Raw genomic sequence first — 13,843 nt, 5'->3', positions numbered from 1 at the left:
GCCTTTGCCAGGCTGACACTCACCTACAGTGCTCAGCGTGGCCCCGTAGGCTCCCAGCAGCACTGGGAGGTGACTGCTCTCACACAGAGAGGGGCTGAGCTGCACAGCTGTCAGCAGAATGTCCACCAGCGCCTCTGGAACAAGCACAGCTTGAGCCCTGCAGCTCTCAGTCACAAATCAACACCCCAAGACCCAGTCCAAATGGATGCACACACAGCACTGGACATTTTACATCAGCATCTCTAAAGATACCACAGCCCATTTCCCCATTACCCTGAAGGTTCATTTTGATGCATTTAATTCAAGGGAACATCTTAAAACAGTATTCCCAAGCTGAACACAGAAGCCACTCGGCCAGGTGAGGTCCCCAGTGTGGAACACACTACTCTGCAGGAGCATTCCAACACACCCGCTCCCTGAAGAGGAGTGCTGTGCCCTGTCCTGCTCAGCTTCACTCCTTCCTCCCCAGGAGGGCATCTGGAATGAGCTCAGGAGTTGCACAGAGAAAGGCAGACATCCTAGCAACCTCCTCAAGGACTCCAGAATTCACAGCAAAAAACTTCTAAACCCTGCACCGCAGCTGCAGTAAAAATCAAAATACTTCTGCACTGAGTGCTCCAGCAGGGTTCAGCACTGCAGTTTGTTTGTGAACCACAGGAACTCTGTCCTGTGGGGTACAAAAATTATCCACCTTTGCTCTGTAACTAACTGAGAAGCAGAAAGTGTAAGTGACTGGGTTCCTCAAAAACAAATGGGCTGTCTGTAGCACACTCAAGGCTCGACTCCAGATTTCTCTACTCCCAGTATCTACAAAGGCCTGGGCTTTGACCCTAGTTATGTGCAGAAATATAAAATGCATGCCAAAACTGAAGAGCTCCTAAAGTACTAGCCTGAGTGAGTGCATTCGTGACACCAAGCTTCTGGAATAGCAGCTGGCCTCAAAGAATCCATCCTGCTGATCTACAGAAACACACTCTATTGGTAGACAGTACAGTATACATACAGTAAGCAGCAAAATCTATTCCTTATTTTTAATTTCACTAAATTGGTGATTTCACAAGAGCTTTTTTCTCTTTTCAGGTGTTTTAAAACTTGAAAGCTTGTTTACATGTTGCTCATCAATAAACAAAAAATTGTTATCAACATGCTGCTCTGAAAATCTCCCCCTCTTCTCTTACACAGCTCCTTCAATCACTGAATCCCAAACCCCTGTACAGTGGACAAAAGCTGAGGTCTATGTAGATTAAATGTCAGGCAGGATTTTAGTTGCCAGTGAAGAAGAAACAAAGCCAATCCTATACATGAACTAGCATCCAATTTATATTCCTCTGGAAGGATATTCCTCATGAAAGGTTGCAGTATGAGATACATGCAATTTAAATTGCCATTTTTGATAAAACTTGCAAAATCAACTTTAAATCTCCTGTATCAACCTGTTTTAAAACAGGTTTAAACATCACAGGACCTATGTGCACCTTATGATCTTACACTAACTGCCTCACAGAAACCAAAAGAATCAATCCAAGACTTCGACTGGGTTAAAAATACCAGAAAAACAAACAAACAAAAACCCAAACCAAAATAAAAACCTAAACCCACCTTTCCAGTAGTTTTATAAGCAGAAGTGTTTAAAACCAGCTAAAATGAGTGTAACATTTGTATGCAAGCATTAGTATCCAATCTAAATGCCAATATTCTGGAACTGTTAGTAACTCTGCAAGTAGGTGGGTGTCTCACTGGATGGAGAGAATATAACGCAAGAAAGACAAGATCACCTGTATTAAGTATGGGAAGGTGATTAAAAAATACCTCTTGTCTGGGTGTTCATGCCATCTTCTTCTCTTGACCTCAGGATGGCTGACAAAAATAGAGAGTGCTGTGTGACCATCATGTGAAGTTTGGAGAGCTTGACTAAGCTCTGACTAAGTGAGGAGTCTTTCTTGTACAGTAACTGGATGGCAACGTTCAGGACCTTCAGAAATGTTTCATCTCTGTAACGGTACCTTTGGGAGAAGGACCACAGAGAAGTCAGATTGTAATCAATCCCAAGGAAACCTGCTTGAGTTAATTAAGAGTTGTTTAAGAAATGAGAACTTGGCAAAGAAAATGAACTTAGTAAAACCAAATCAAATTTAAAACACTTACTTGAGTCCTGTCTTCACCAGGTTGCACCAGTCATCTGGGTCCACTTCTTCAACCACACACTGTGTGCAGCAAGTAAAAAGAGGTGCTGGTTTACATTTGGCACACAGAGCTTCTACAGCAATTTTTGTTCAAGGGACACACTAAGAACAAGCAAGCCAAACACTCATGTGGGATGATCACAGGATAACAGGGAAAAAAGCTCTTGGACACACACAACAATCCCAATTCCTGGTTCAAAGGAAACTGCAAGTGTTTTGTTGGTCTGGGAGCAGGGGCCTCAAAGAGGATTCTTACAAGAAAGCCATCATCAAGAACATAAAATTGCTTCATGTAAAGGATTATCAGGACTCTGCAAAAGCTGTTAGAAGTCCATGGAAACCATAATCCATAAAACAGGATATCAAGCCCAATCTGTATTTTCAAAATCTACAACTGCCCAATCACACATTTGCATACAGTCCCACTGTGGCAAAGCAGATAAGAAGTCTCACCAGTAATTCCTCTAGCCTCAGCAGCATGGATCTCTCCACTTCTTGCTTGCTTTCATCTTTACTGCTGCTGTACATGGCAACTAACCCCTTTATGCAGGCTGACAAGAGATTTCTCCTCCAGGAATGCAGCTCCTCTGAGTTTTTAAGTACTGTGGATATGGCATCTGCCACGGCCCAACTGCAGAAAGATAGTTGTAGATTTCTTTATTAATATTTTAAGTTGGTTTTGTATATGTCAAAGATGTTTTGCTGCCAAAGTGCAAAGCAAAGGATTCTCTGAAAAGAGGATGCTGTTACTGCTCCCATTCCTATCACAGTGCTTCCCAGGACAAACAGCCCTGAGGGAGGCACACACACACTGCCCACCTTTCTTCATTCCCTGCTCTCTCCAGAGCAGCAGGAAGGCAGTCCATTAAGTTGTGCAGCCTTTTGCTTTCCAAATGTGGCAACAGCTTTGAAAGAATTTGCAGTTTCACAGAGGCCTCATGCGACGCCCCGGTGTCCTGAATCTCAGCACAGAGCTCCTTCCACAGGGCTTTCCTCAGGATAGGTGTGACAGCTGAGACAACTGTTGGGAGAGCAGAAGGCACAGGTTCCACCACCTGCAGGTGTTAAACAACAACACACTAATCCCAAATCACTTTCTAATCCAGGCCCAAACTACTCAAATTCTAGGAAATGATGCTACAGCAGCTGCTAGTCTGCGACAGAGAAATGCTACACAGAGGCTCACTTCTTTGCCCATCCTCTACTTCCCAGGGTGCTGACAAGCTCTTATCATTGCTTGACCTTGCAGGTAGAGCTACAGCCCCAGTTAGCTTGTTTCCTTTGCTATTTACATTTCTGGGCAATAAGAGAAATGAAATCAAAGTGATCCTGTTCTACCCAGTTGAACCCTAACTCATTGTTTTGCTGGTAGAGATTTAACACACTTGTCCATAGATGTAACGCTGCTGTGGGTTTGGAAGGTTCTGGACTGCCATCTTAGGCAGGCATTACTGTAGCCAGCCCACAGCTGGAGATTTGTTTTAGAAGAAATTTTTGGACTCTATAGAAGTGAAAGCTCAGGTTCTGCAAAAGCCATCTGGCCGTGGCATTGCACACTCCAGACACTCTTCTATCTGTGCCTACAGGTTTTACCTCCTGTACTAAACCAAGAGAAGCACAATGATAGATTTTCACATGCACTAAGCATTAAATAAGGGCTTCTAAAGAGAAATCTGGGCAGCAGTAAGAGCACTTGGCTTCAGGCTAAAGCCGACCCTCAGAAAAGCTCTTCACCTTTACTGCTGCAGAGGTACTTCCAAGTGTCTCTTGTGATGAGTCCTTAGAAGTCAGATATCTAAGTTTTATCACCTTTATCTATTGTGTAAAGATTCCACGACCTCGAGGCCAGCAGAATCTAAACAGGGAATTTGGCCTCCTGAATCACAAGCAGGGCTCAGCAGTGTCCTTACCTGTGGAAGGTCGGCTGAAACCATACTGGTCTCTGCATTGCAAATACACATTAATGAGTGGAAGAAAGCTCTCCATGTGTTTCCTGAGGTACTTCCCAGTGGCACTGCTCAGACACCAGAGCTCAAACTGCAGCAGGTGAGTCCTGGAGTGCTGGATCAGCATGGCCACAATGGCCAGGGAGGTGTGTGAGCACTGGGCAAGGCAGTGAGCTTGAACCTCGACACCAACTGCAAGAGCAAGGACTGGCTCACTTTGGAGAGTCTGAAGGAAAACTTCCTCCAAATCTTTGCTGGCTGTTGCTGACATCAATATCCCCAAAGCTTTAATGTGCTCTGTGGACAGCAGAAATTCTCCTTGCTGGGGATGCCTTTGGTAGCTGTCTGTAAGGAGCTTCACCAAAATTTGTCCATAGAAGTTTAACTGCTTCCCTTTTTTAGGGGATTTTTCAGATTTCTGATCAGTCAAGCTCATCTCAGGGAGTTGCAGCATGGTTAGAGTGATCTCCTTCAGCTGAGCTGCAGTCATGTACATGTGCAGCTCCTCCAGAGCCTGCAGCTGGTGAGACTTCCTGGGAATGGCCTGGCTTCTGTCCTTCCCCACAGTCTGCAGCTCTTCCAGGACGCTTTTTGTGACAGCTTCGAAATACTTGCACAACACGTGTCTGTGATTTGTTGTGATGTCCTGCACCATGGGGGCACCTGTCTTCAGCAGCCGGAGCACCCCAGAACTGAGGTGAGCTGACAGGAGCTTCACAGTGACAGGGTTCAAACCCGGCTGAGGAATAGAGCGCAGTTCCAAGGCCAGGAACCAGCTCTCTAGCGTAGGATGTCTGAAAATCAAGGAGAGTGTATCCTCCAGTGTCTGTAACAGAGGTAACAGTATCAATGAATGGATAATCACAGTGCAGGGTAAAAAAATTCCTCATTCATCTGCCTATTTTCCACAGCTTGGAAATATTACAATTATAAATATTACAATAATACAATTATTGAACATGAAATTGTCTACTAGCTGGCCAGAAGATAAAAAATATTAATGAATTACAAGCACATAAATATCATTCTCCCAACATTTATGCTGTTATACTGAACATTCTAAACATGTCTAAGCTCATCTCCAGAGGAAAACGGAATATTCTAGAGTTCATCAACACACTCTAATATCCACAAATTCACAGAACAGATGAAAGAGGGAGAAAAATTCACTCCTCAAGTACATAGTTTTCACAACAAGGCTTTACACAGGGCTGAGGGAATACATATTTTTCTGCAAAGGTGATCTCTTTCAGGACCTCTCCTGACTGTGTTCCAGCTCAGGGGTGAGACTGTGGATGATGCAGCTGGATCACATCTCCAGAGAGTAGCTTTTCAACTGCTGGACCACATTCTCTATGTTCCTAAATTCTCCTCCAAGACCTCAGCAGCACCTCTCTGTTCAGCAAAACAATTCCCTAGAGAACCCATCAAATCAAAGTTTATTAATAGGTGCCTCTGTATCAAGGGATTTGGTACCTTGTCATTTGAAGACACTTCTATCATCAAAGACTCCTCATCCATAAAGAGATCGGACTCAGCCTGATGCTCTTCCTGCTTCTGTTGCTGATCCAGCTTTATTTGATTGCCCCGGCACAACAAGATGCTCAGAATGTCCACATAGAGGTCAATGAGTTGAGGACCCACAGTTTTACCAACCTATGGAAATAAAGGCATCTTGGAAGTCAAGAAAAGAGGAGAATGCGAGCGGAAGGGCAATTATCCAACATGAATAGGAGTTAACTAAGAACTACTTACATTACAACATCCTCTTGGGGAAGGAACCACTACCTGATATAGAAACCTGATTCTAAGAGAAGTCTCAGGTTGCCAAATAAATATTGACAGATTTTCATTTATACTGTGACATTTGGAGTTACACAGGCTAGTGAATTTTACTCTCTGGAAAGGCTGCTCAGAGAGATTCGAGAGCTGGATTAAAATCTTGAGTTATTTGCACTCACACCCATGAGTAAGGTAACCCATATAAAGTAAATCCATCACTCTTCAATAATCAGAAGAACTGACATTTGTTTACAAATTAGGTGCAGTTTTGCATGGCTCAGAGCCACGTAGAGAAAAAAGAGCTACAGAACTGGAACCTAAGTTTTAACAGCCAAGTCATTTATGCCTTCTACCTTGAAATAAACCAAATATAACCACAATATTATTACAATATTGCTCTTACACTGCTGAAGTTCTCCACTGTGGATTTCAGGTATAGCAGCACGTGCTTTACTCCCAACAAAAGCTGGTCAGGTGGGAGCCAGGAAGCCAAGTCTCTTAATTTTGTCTGAACACCATCCTCCAGTAAGGTATTGCTTCCTTTCTCATAGGCTGTCTTTAGCAAAGTGGTAAATACAGAATCCAGTGCCACAGTAGGTTCTTCGCTTACCTCCTTGTGGTTTTTAAACTGTTTAAAGTGAAAAAAAAAAAAAAAAAGAAGCATAAGAGAAAACCAGTGATGAGTACAAAACAAACAGCCACCTTTGTTTTGAGATGAGTTCTGAGCTGAACTCGGGCTGAAGCTCCAGGAGCACAAGTGTGCAGTCCTGCTAGAACAGAGCTGTCCAGCAGTGTCCCCAGGGGAATCTGTAGTGTTCACTGCTGAACTGAGAAAAACTCACCAAACCCAGACCAGGGGGCTGTAATTCTCAACTCACCCAGGGGGAACTCCAGGCACTATAAACGGAGGCCACAGCAAGCACCAGGCTCTGCTGTGCCTGGTGAGGAGCCTGTGTATGACCCCTGAGCCCTGGTATCACCTCCCAAACACCACAAAGACCTCTTGTACCATCACAGAAAAGGCCTGGAGCAAATTTGTGTTCCAATGTGATCAACAAGAAATGCAGAATTAGCTCAATAAAAATGTTGTTTCTGATGGAAATGTAACCTCTACAAATTGTGAGGCTTTTATCAGAATACTGGCTCAAGAATTCAGTGACTTCAGGTATTTCGTACCACAGGTTCCTGGGATTGCTTGGGTATCCAGAGTTTATAGTATCGGTTAAACTGGTAGAGCTGAGGATATTTAGCAACTTTCAGGGGCTTGAGATCTTTGTCATAGAGCTGGAACATCAAACAGAGAGCAAGGGGTTCTCTCTGAGAGTGCAGGAGGTCAGTGAAAACAGCAACAAGGTACTCCACGATGTGTGCTCCTAGAAAAGCAAAAATAAATGAAACTATTGACATGAGCACGGACACTGGGGCAACCCCCCTTACTTTGGGCCTTGGCAGCAGCCCACAGAGCATCACACAGAATACTATTGAATAAGATCAAAAAGTGTTTACAGTGACCTAGACAAGTGCTCCTGACCACTGAGGTACCTGAAAAATCCTCCACACATTCGTTCTTGCTGAAGCAAATAATCCACCTTCGCTGTGTTGTGCTGAACATTCCTATATTTTAACAGGAAGCACCACCTCAGAGAAGAACTGATTTGTACTGGGGGGCACACACCCCACTAAGTTAAATAGAATTTCCTTTCAGAACTGGGACTTTCAGTACGCCCCAGGTGCTACTTGACTGCCAAATACACACAGAGCACTTAGTGAGGTGTTGTGGCGTTGGCAAATCCTGCCCCAAGCCCACCTGATGCCCTGTGATTTTAATGCTTTCCTCAAGGAGGTGGTAGAACTTTCCAGTATTTGCCACCAGAGCTTAATTTCTGAAGTTTGCTTTGGAAAATGCATCCATATCCTACTTAACAATGCAGTCCTCTCTCCCTGATCTCGGGAAGAGCTGCCTACAGACATGGAAACCACCTTCCTCTCCTGATCTCCACGCTGTGTCCTTAAAACACTGTGTTACTGAAGCCAACTATTTCCAGACCAAGATTATCCATGCAGGGACAGTGACTCTTCTCTTCAGGGTCAGGGAAAAAGGGCAGAAGCACGTACAGAACTTCAATGCCTCTCTTGAGCACAAAACACCATGAATCTGCACCTCCTTCTGCTTGCAGGGAAGATAATAAAATTTCTCAAGGTAAAAAATGATAAATGGTAAGAAATTATTAAAAATGGATAAAAATGATGGTACTTTCACTCCTTCAGTAGAAATGTCACATAAAACCAAAAAAAAATCTGTACCTGTTCCATGTTCAGACTGAAGCAGCAGTATATTCCTGGCTTCTAATGCAGCAGGGACAACAGCACTGAAAGGAAATGTTTGGATAATCATGTCTTCATTTAAAGAGAACCCAATTTCTTCATCGAAGCCATCACTGCCCTCGATCAGAACATCCACCATATCCAGGACATCTAAGAAGTGAAGGAAAAAATGTAAGCAGAGGATCCAAGACTAACTGGAAAAACAACAGAGGTAGGATGCAACATTCCAGGAACACAAGGCATCTTTTTAGTTCCTCAAAAGAAAAAAATAAAGAAAATAAAATAAAAGAAAAAAAGCCACATTTGTCAGGCGATACCATGTTAAGTGCAACACAAAAATCACAGCTGTACTTCACTGTGCCTTTCAATGCTGCTGTCCAGCACAGGCTGCCCAGAGAAGCTGTGGCTGCCCCTGGATGCCTGGAAGTGTCCAAAGTCAGGCTGGACAGGGCTCGGAGCATCCTGGGCTACTGAAAACTGTCCCGGCCCACGGCAGGGGTTGGAAGTGGATAAGCTTTAAAAGGTGCCTTCCCATCCAAACCATTCTGGGATTCCAGGATTCTGTGAACAGCCCCAGGCAGAAGGACTAAATTTCCACTTTAGTTTGAAAATGCTGCCGCAAGAGGATGAAGAAAGATTTCAAATACTGTTAAAGTTGCAACTTTGCAATTCTGACTTCCAATAGCAAGTACACATGGAGGGCTGAATCCTGGAGGTCCTTACATAGTAGGATTTCTATCGTTATCCATCCCCAGTTTGCTGATTAGGGCTAGAAAATGTAGCCCCAAGTTGGGGAATTCTGTTGTTGAGGGGTTACCACATACCATCAATGTGAGAGACAGGGATGCTGATGTTATCAGAGTCCTGTTTAAACATAGCAACCTGGAGCATGCTGGCTTCCTGAACCACGTCTGCTGCCTTGTCTGTGTAGGGATAGGGCTTTGTCACCAGCTTCAGCAGGATCTGTCAGCAAAGGTGGGGAGAAAAGTAAGTGGACCTGCTGTCAAGTGCAAGAGAACCATCTGTCGCTAAGAAAGACCATGTGCTAGAAGTGGTTGGAAGCGGGGCAGGTTTTAGGAGGACAAGTTCCATATTACTTCTGCAGGATTCCGTCTACGATTCCTGCTCTACAGGGGACACTGATGGAAAAGATAAAAGTCCACTGCAATTTGGCATCTAGATTGCTACCACAGACTGAGTCCCTGGGACGACCGCGCTGGAAATGAAGCACTGGGCATTTGACATCCTGAAGAGTAAACAGGAAGTGTCAGCTTTCCTTGTAAAAGATCACATTTTACTGAGGTCTGATAATTTTGGCACCTAAAGAGGAGATAAAAGCTATCCACACATACAACACTCTACCCTTATACCAACAATGCTGTCATAACAACTGATCTTTTTGGATTTAATTTTCCCACAAATCATTTTGCTGTCCCTCCCACTGAAGACAAGAACGATGCCACCTTTGTATAAAGAATCCCAAACAATGCTTTTCTCAGAATTCACTCACTGGTATTTGACAGGTTTCTCAACAATAGCAACAAAATCTCTAGTTTCCACTAACACTGTTCTTCGCATTGTTTATCCAGCTAATTTGAACAGTTACCCTTTCCAAAAACTGAATCACTGCTTCCTTCTGGTCGTCTTTTGTATTATCCAAGTGTTCCAGCCAAACTGAAAGTTCCTTCCATGTGTACTCAAACACTCCACTGTCACGTAAAACCTGCCCAGGAAACAAAGGGGGAGGTGTGTAAATAAACCTCAAAATACCTAAAGTACAAAACCCCAAGAGATATAGATCTTTTTGTATAGTAACTTCACAATTCCTTCTTTTGGGAAAGAAAAGAAGAAGAGCAGGTTGATGAAAAGAAGTATCTGTCACTCTCCTCACCCCCTCAGTTCAAGGGGCCTTACTCCCACTCACTAGGGTGAGTTCAACTGCATAGTGGACAATAAAAATCTTACTTCCATAATTTCTGGAAAGCAGGTTATACTGCTTTCAGAGGGTTGTACATCTTTATATCATCACAAGCAGAAAAAAAAAAACTGCCTTAAAATACCCTGTAGGGGACATTTAGAAAACTACTGATCTAACATAAAGGAAAATCATTGCCAGATTAAACCTAAATCAGGCTACTTGTACATAAAACAGGCAGATGAATAAACAGTCACATAAATGAGCAGCAGGTTGTGACCACAGCAAGGTCCAGAGAGAAGTGCAAGTTGTGGTGAGGTAGATCCAGATGTACCACAACCAAGAGAGAGGCCTTGACATATCTAAAATTTTTCCCACTTTCCTATTCTCTAAATTCAGGCCCTGACCTCAGGCACCCAATCTAGCAACTTGGTGACCCTGTGCTCCAGCTCCAGAAGCAAGAAAGGAGGAGGGAGAAGAGGAGAGGAAGGAATCAAAAGTGACACCATGGTTAAACTCCCTGCCCCTATCCGTCAACAAGAGGGAAAACCTTGCTCAGCTTCCTGACTCTGGCACTCACATTACACAGGATCAATCTGTGCCTTGGCTCCTCTCCATACACAAAATAAAAGCAAGCCACCACAACTCATTTGTTCTACATTTACTCTGTGCACAACACCAGCGACTCTAAAAATAACTGCTGCTTACATTAATCTGACAGGGTAATTAATTTAAATAAAGAAAAAATGAAGGAAAAAGGATTCATTTTAATATAATTAACTATTTTTGGCAGAGTCTTGAAATAGAAATGCACTTGCAGCTCTCACAGAAACAGGCAGGAACAGAATGTGAAATCCAAAAACAAGCCTTCAGTTACATGGCACTGCATAGAAAAATAAGTCATTACCATCTATTCTTAGCAGCCTTTCTGCTGACGTAACTGCCCTCCCTAACTTCCCTGTTCCTGCATTCCCTTCAGACAAAATGCAATGGACTGAAGTGGAAAGTGGACACAAGAACAAGGCAGCCCATGTTTCCACCTGGCAAAAGAAAAACCACCAGAAAAACAGCACATTTTGAGCAGGTTTTGGTTCAGACATTCATTACTTGGAGACCAAGAGAATCTGCCTTTAAACCCTTGCAAGGGTCAAGGGCAACAAAACCCCAATTCAACCACTGTAACTTTGGTCAGGGGGACTGAATATTAAAATGGCACTCTCTGATTTGAGCTAAATGCAAAGACTCAATCACAAAGCTGGGTACAAATTTGTGTGCCACGAATACTGCAGGACACTGCATGAAGAGCCCTGTCCAAGGCCAGTGCAGCTTCCTGGATGTTCTCTTGGCAGGACAGTTTGGTTGTATTTATTCCTATTGTAAATCTCTATCCCTACTCAGATAACTAAAAGATGTCCTCTTTTAATAAGCTGCTAAAAACAACAGCCTCTGGTGTCTTGTGGAGTTGTAGTTTTTCTGAAAAAGCAAATAACTAATTTAAATGTACAGAAGGGGATTTTAATTAATTTTTAAGACAAAAAGTACTCCTAGCATCAAAGTTTGTACCAGACACTAGCAGAGACAACTGTTCTTCAGGACCAGAGCAAACCATCTAAGGCTTACACAAGGCTGTAGTGATGAAGTACAGATTAAATAAACAATGATAAAAAATAAAACTCAAAAGTAATCTCTTCTTGATCAATGTCAAGACCTTTTCAGGCAAAAACTATATTAATTTATTACAGTGCCAGAATTAATTCAACCTAAGGGGGGGTGGGCAAACATTAAAGACATTTTCCTTACTCTTACATCAACTGCTGCAGGGAAGTCAGTTCACAGCATTTATTTCCATAAAATATTTTATTAATAGCCAATTATCTGACAGCAAATTCCAACAACAGTCACAAGAAACAGGAAAGGAGGCTGTTGACCACACAACCATGCAGTAAAGGTATCTGCTTGAAGAAAAAATTTTACAATCCTGAAATTTCAGACCAGTGTGATATAGTGAATATCCTGGTATTTCAATTCAAATGCTTACCTTGATGATTAACTTTTTGGTGGAAATTTTCAGATGAGAATGGGTACTTGTAACAAACATTTTCATCAGTAAATAGAAGACTGATTTTTCACCAGATATCTTCTCTGTCTCAGAGATGTCCTACAAGAAAAATATATTAAAATTCCTCTGCTACAGCAACACTGTACAGGACTATGCTGCAGTGAGACTGACATGTAAGGTAAATATGCTATTTTATAGACTTGCCCAAAAGTCCCAAGGCCAGAAACAAATGGGATCATTTACACTACTTTGCATTTAATGAGCCAGGATCATTGTACTCATTTGTAAAATGCCCTCCTGGAAAATGGAAGAAGACAGTAGTAACAGAAACCCCAACTACTACAAGGACCCAAGACAAAGCACCTCCCTCATCAATCATATTTTACTCCCCAATCATTCCACATCTATCCCTGTTACAACACTCCATGGGTGTCTCTGCTTCCCCTCAAAGCCTGGTCCACTCCTTTCTCCTGACATGACAAGCAAACTCTTGACAGAGCTCTTATTTTACAAGCCTGCAGTAGAAGAGAGAGCTGGGGCCTTGATGGTTTCCAGTAATTATGGGGAGCATTAAAAAATGTTGGAATCTTCCTTGGGAAGGGGTGGGATGGCTCCCATCAGTGGCTCATTTCCCTGGTCTGCAACCTCAGGCTTTCCAGACAAGGGGAAACCAACACATTGTCACTTGTGCTCCTCTCCAGAGACAGAAAGAGCTACTGGAACCTTCTCCTGTGCTCACCATGGAGGTAAAAAATATTGTCCTTGTAAAAAACCTTTCTGATCAGAAGGGATCTTTCACCATTGCTAAGAATGTAATTCCTGTTGGCTTTACAAAAGGGTCACCTCTTAAAATGACTGGGCTAATTTAAAATTAGGCAATGGCAGATGCAAAGATTTGAGGACAACAGACCAAGGAAACACCAACTTGCATCAGCCTCTTACCTGTACTTTGAACCAGGCAAATTTATTTGCGGGAAGTTCCAAAGCCACTTTCAGGATATGGTGCTGCAGAAGAGGAGGGACCTCCTCCCGCAGGCCCCTTTCAGTGACTATACCTGAGGTGTGAAAGCAAGAAACCAACCTCAGTTTGGTCCATCTTCCTGAAATCTCAGGATACTCATGTTTCAGCGTTTAAAACACAACTGTGAGACAAGCTGGCAATTCAAAGATCTTCACCCCAGACATACTGCAACTAAGGCTGGCCAACCCAAGGTGAGAATCCAGCCCTCAGAGGGAGACTCCACCACCTGAGCCCAGCAGAAACCATTGGTTCTGCATGGGAATATAAAACCTCTTTTATCAGTCTCAGCAACCCTGAAAAGCTGTGACCTACAGGCAGTACAAAGGTTGGATAAGCTGGAGAGGAAAACACAGAACTTAAGTCAACAGGAAATCTTAATGCTCACACCATGACAATATTTGCCCCAATGGAACTTGACACTCGTGTACCTCCCTGCATCACTGTTATCACCAGCACAGGCACAACCTCCCTTATTCTGTCACAGGTCAGGGAGCTCCTGCAATGCCATCAAAACCTGAACTGCTCACACCTGACCTGTAGGTAAGTTACACAGGGACATCAGCTATACAAGGCACAGCTTGAGCCTCTCAGAACCTGTGTAGGATCTTTGTG

General features: G+C 43.2%; 1 protein-coding gene across 1 annotated transcript in view; it reads right to left on the bottom strand.

Annotated features, from left to right (window-relative positions):
• URB1 (URB1 ribosome biogenesis homolog) overlaps positions 1 to 13,843 on the bottom strand; it is a 41,755-nt gene that overhangs the window by 11,746 nt on the left and 16,166 nt on the right. The window contains exons 14-27 of the mRNA XM_064407190.1: positions 13,153 to 13,265; positions 12,190 to 12,309; positions 9,843 to 9,959; positions 9,061 to 9,199; positions 8,216 to 8,386; positions 7,088 to 7,284; positions 6,315 to 6,539; positions 5,606 to 5,785; positions 4,094 to 4,955; positions 3,003 to 3,204; positions 2,637 to 2,814; positions 2,146 to 2,204; positions 1,810 to 2,003; positions 24 to 134 (exon numbers count right to left, since the gene is read on the bottom strand). Coding sequence (XP_064263260.1) covers positions 24 to 134; positions 1,810 to 2,003; positions 2,146 to 2,204; positions 2,637 to 2,814; positions 3,003 to 3,204; positions 4,094 to 4,955; positions 5,606 to 5,785; positions 6,315 to 6,539; positions 7,088 to 7,284; positions 8,216 to 8,386; positions 9,061 to 9,199; positions 9,843 to 9,959; positions 12,190 to 12,309; positions 13,153 to 13,265 — 2,868 coding nt within the window. The remainder of the gene's footprint in view (positions 1 to 23; positions 135 to 1,809; positions 2,004 to 2,145; positions 2,205 to 2,636; positions 2,815 to 3,002; positions 3,205 to 4,093; positions 4,956 to 5,605; positions 5,786 to 6,314; positions 6,540 to 7,087; positions 7,285 to 8,215; positions 8,387 to 9,060; positions 9,200 to 9,842; positions 9,960 to 12,189; positions 12,310 to 13,152; positions 13,266 to 13,843) is intronic.

This window comes from Passer domesticus, unplaced genomic scaffold (assembly GCF_036417665.1).
Source record: "Passer domesticus isolate bPasDom1 unplaced genomic scaffold, bPasDom1.hap1 HAP1_SCAFFOLD_87, whole genome shotgun sequence".
In the NCBI taxonomy this organism is placed as follows: Eukaryota; Metazoa; Chordata; class Aves; order Passeriformes; family Passeridae; genus Passer; species Passer domesticus.
This window is presented reverse-complemented; position numbering and strand designations above follow the sequence as displayed.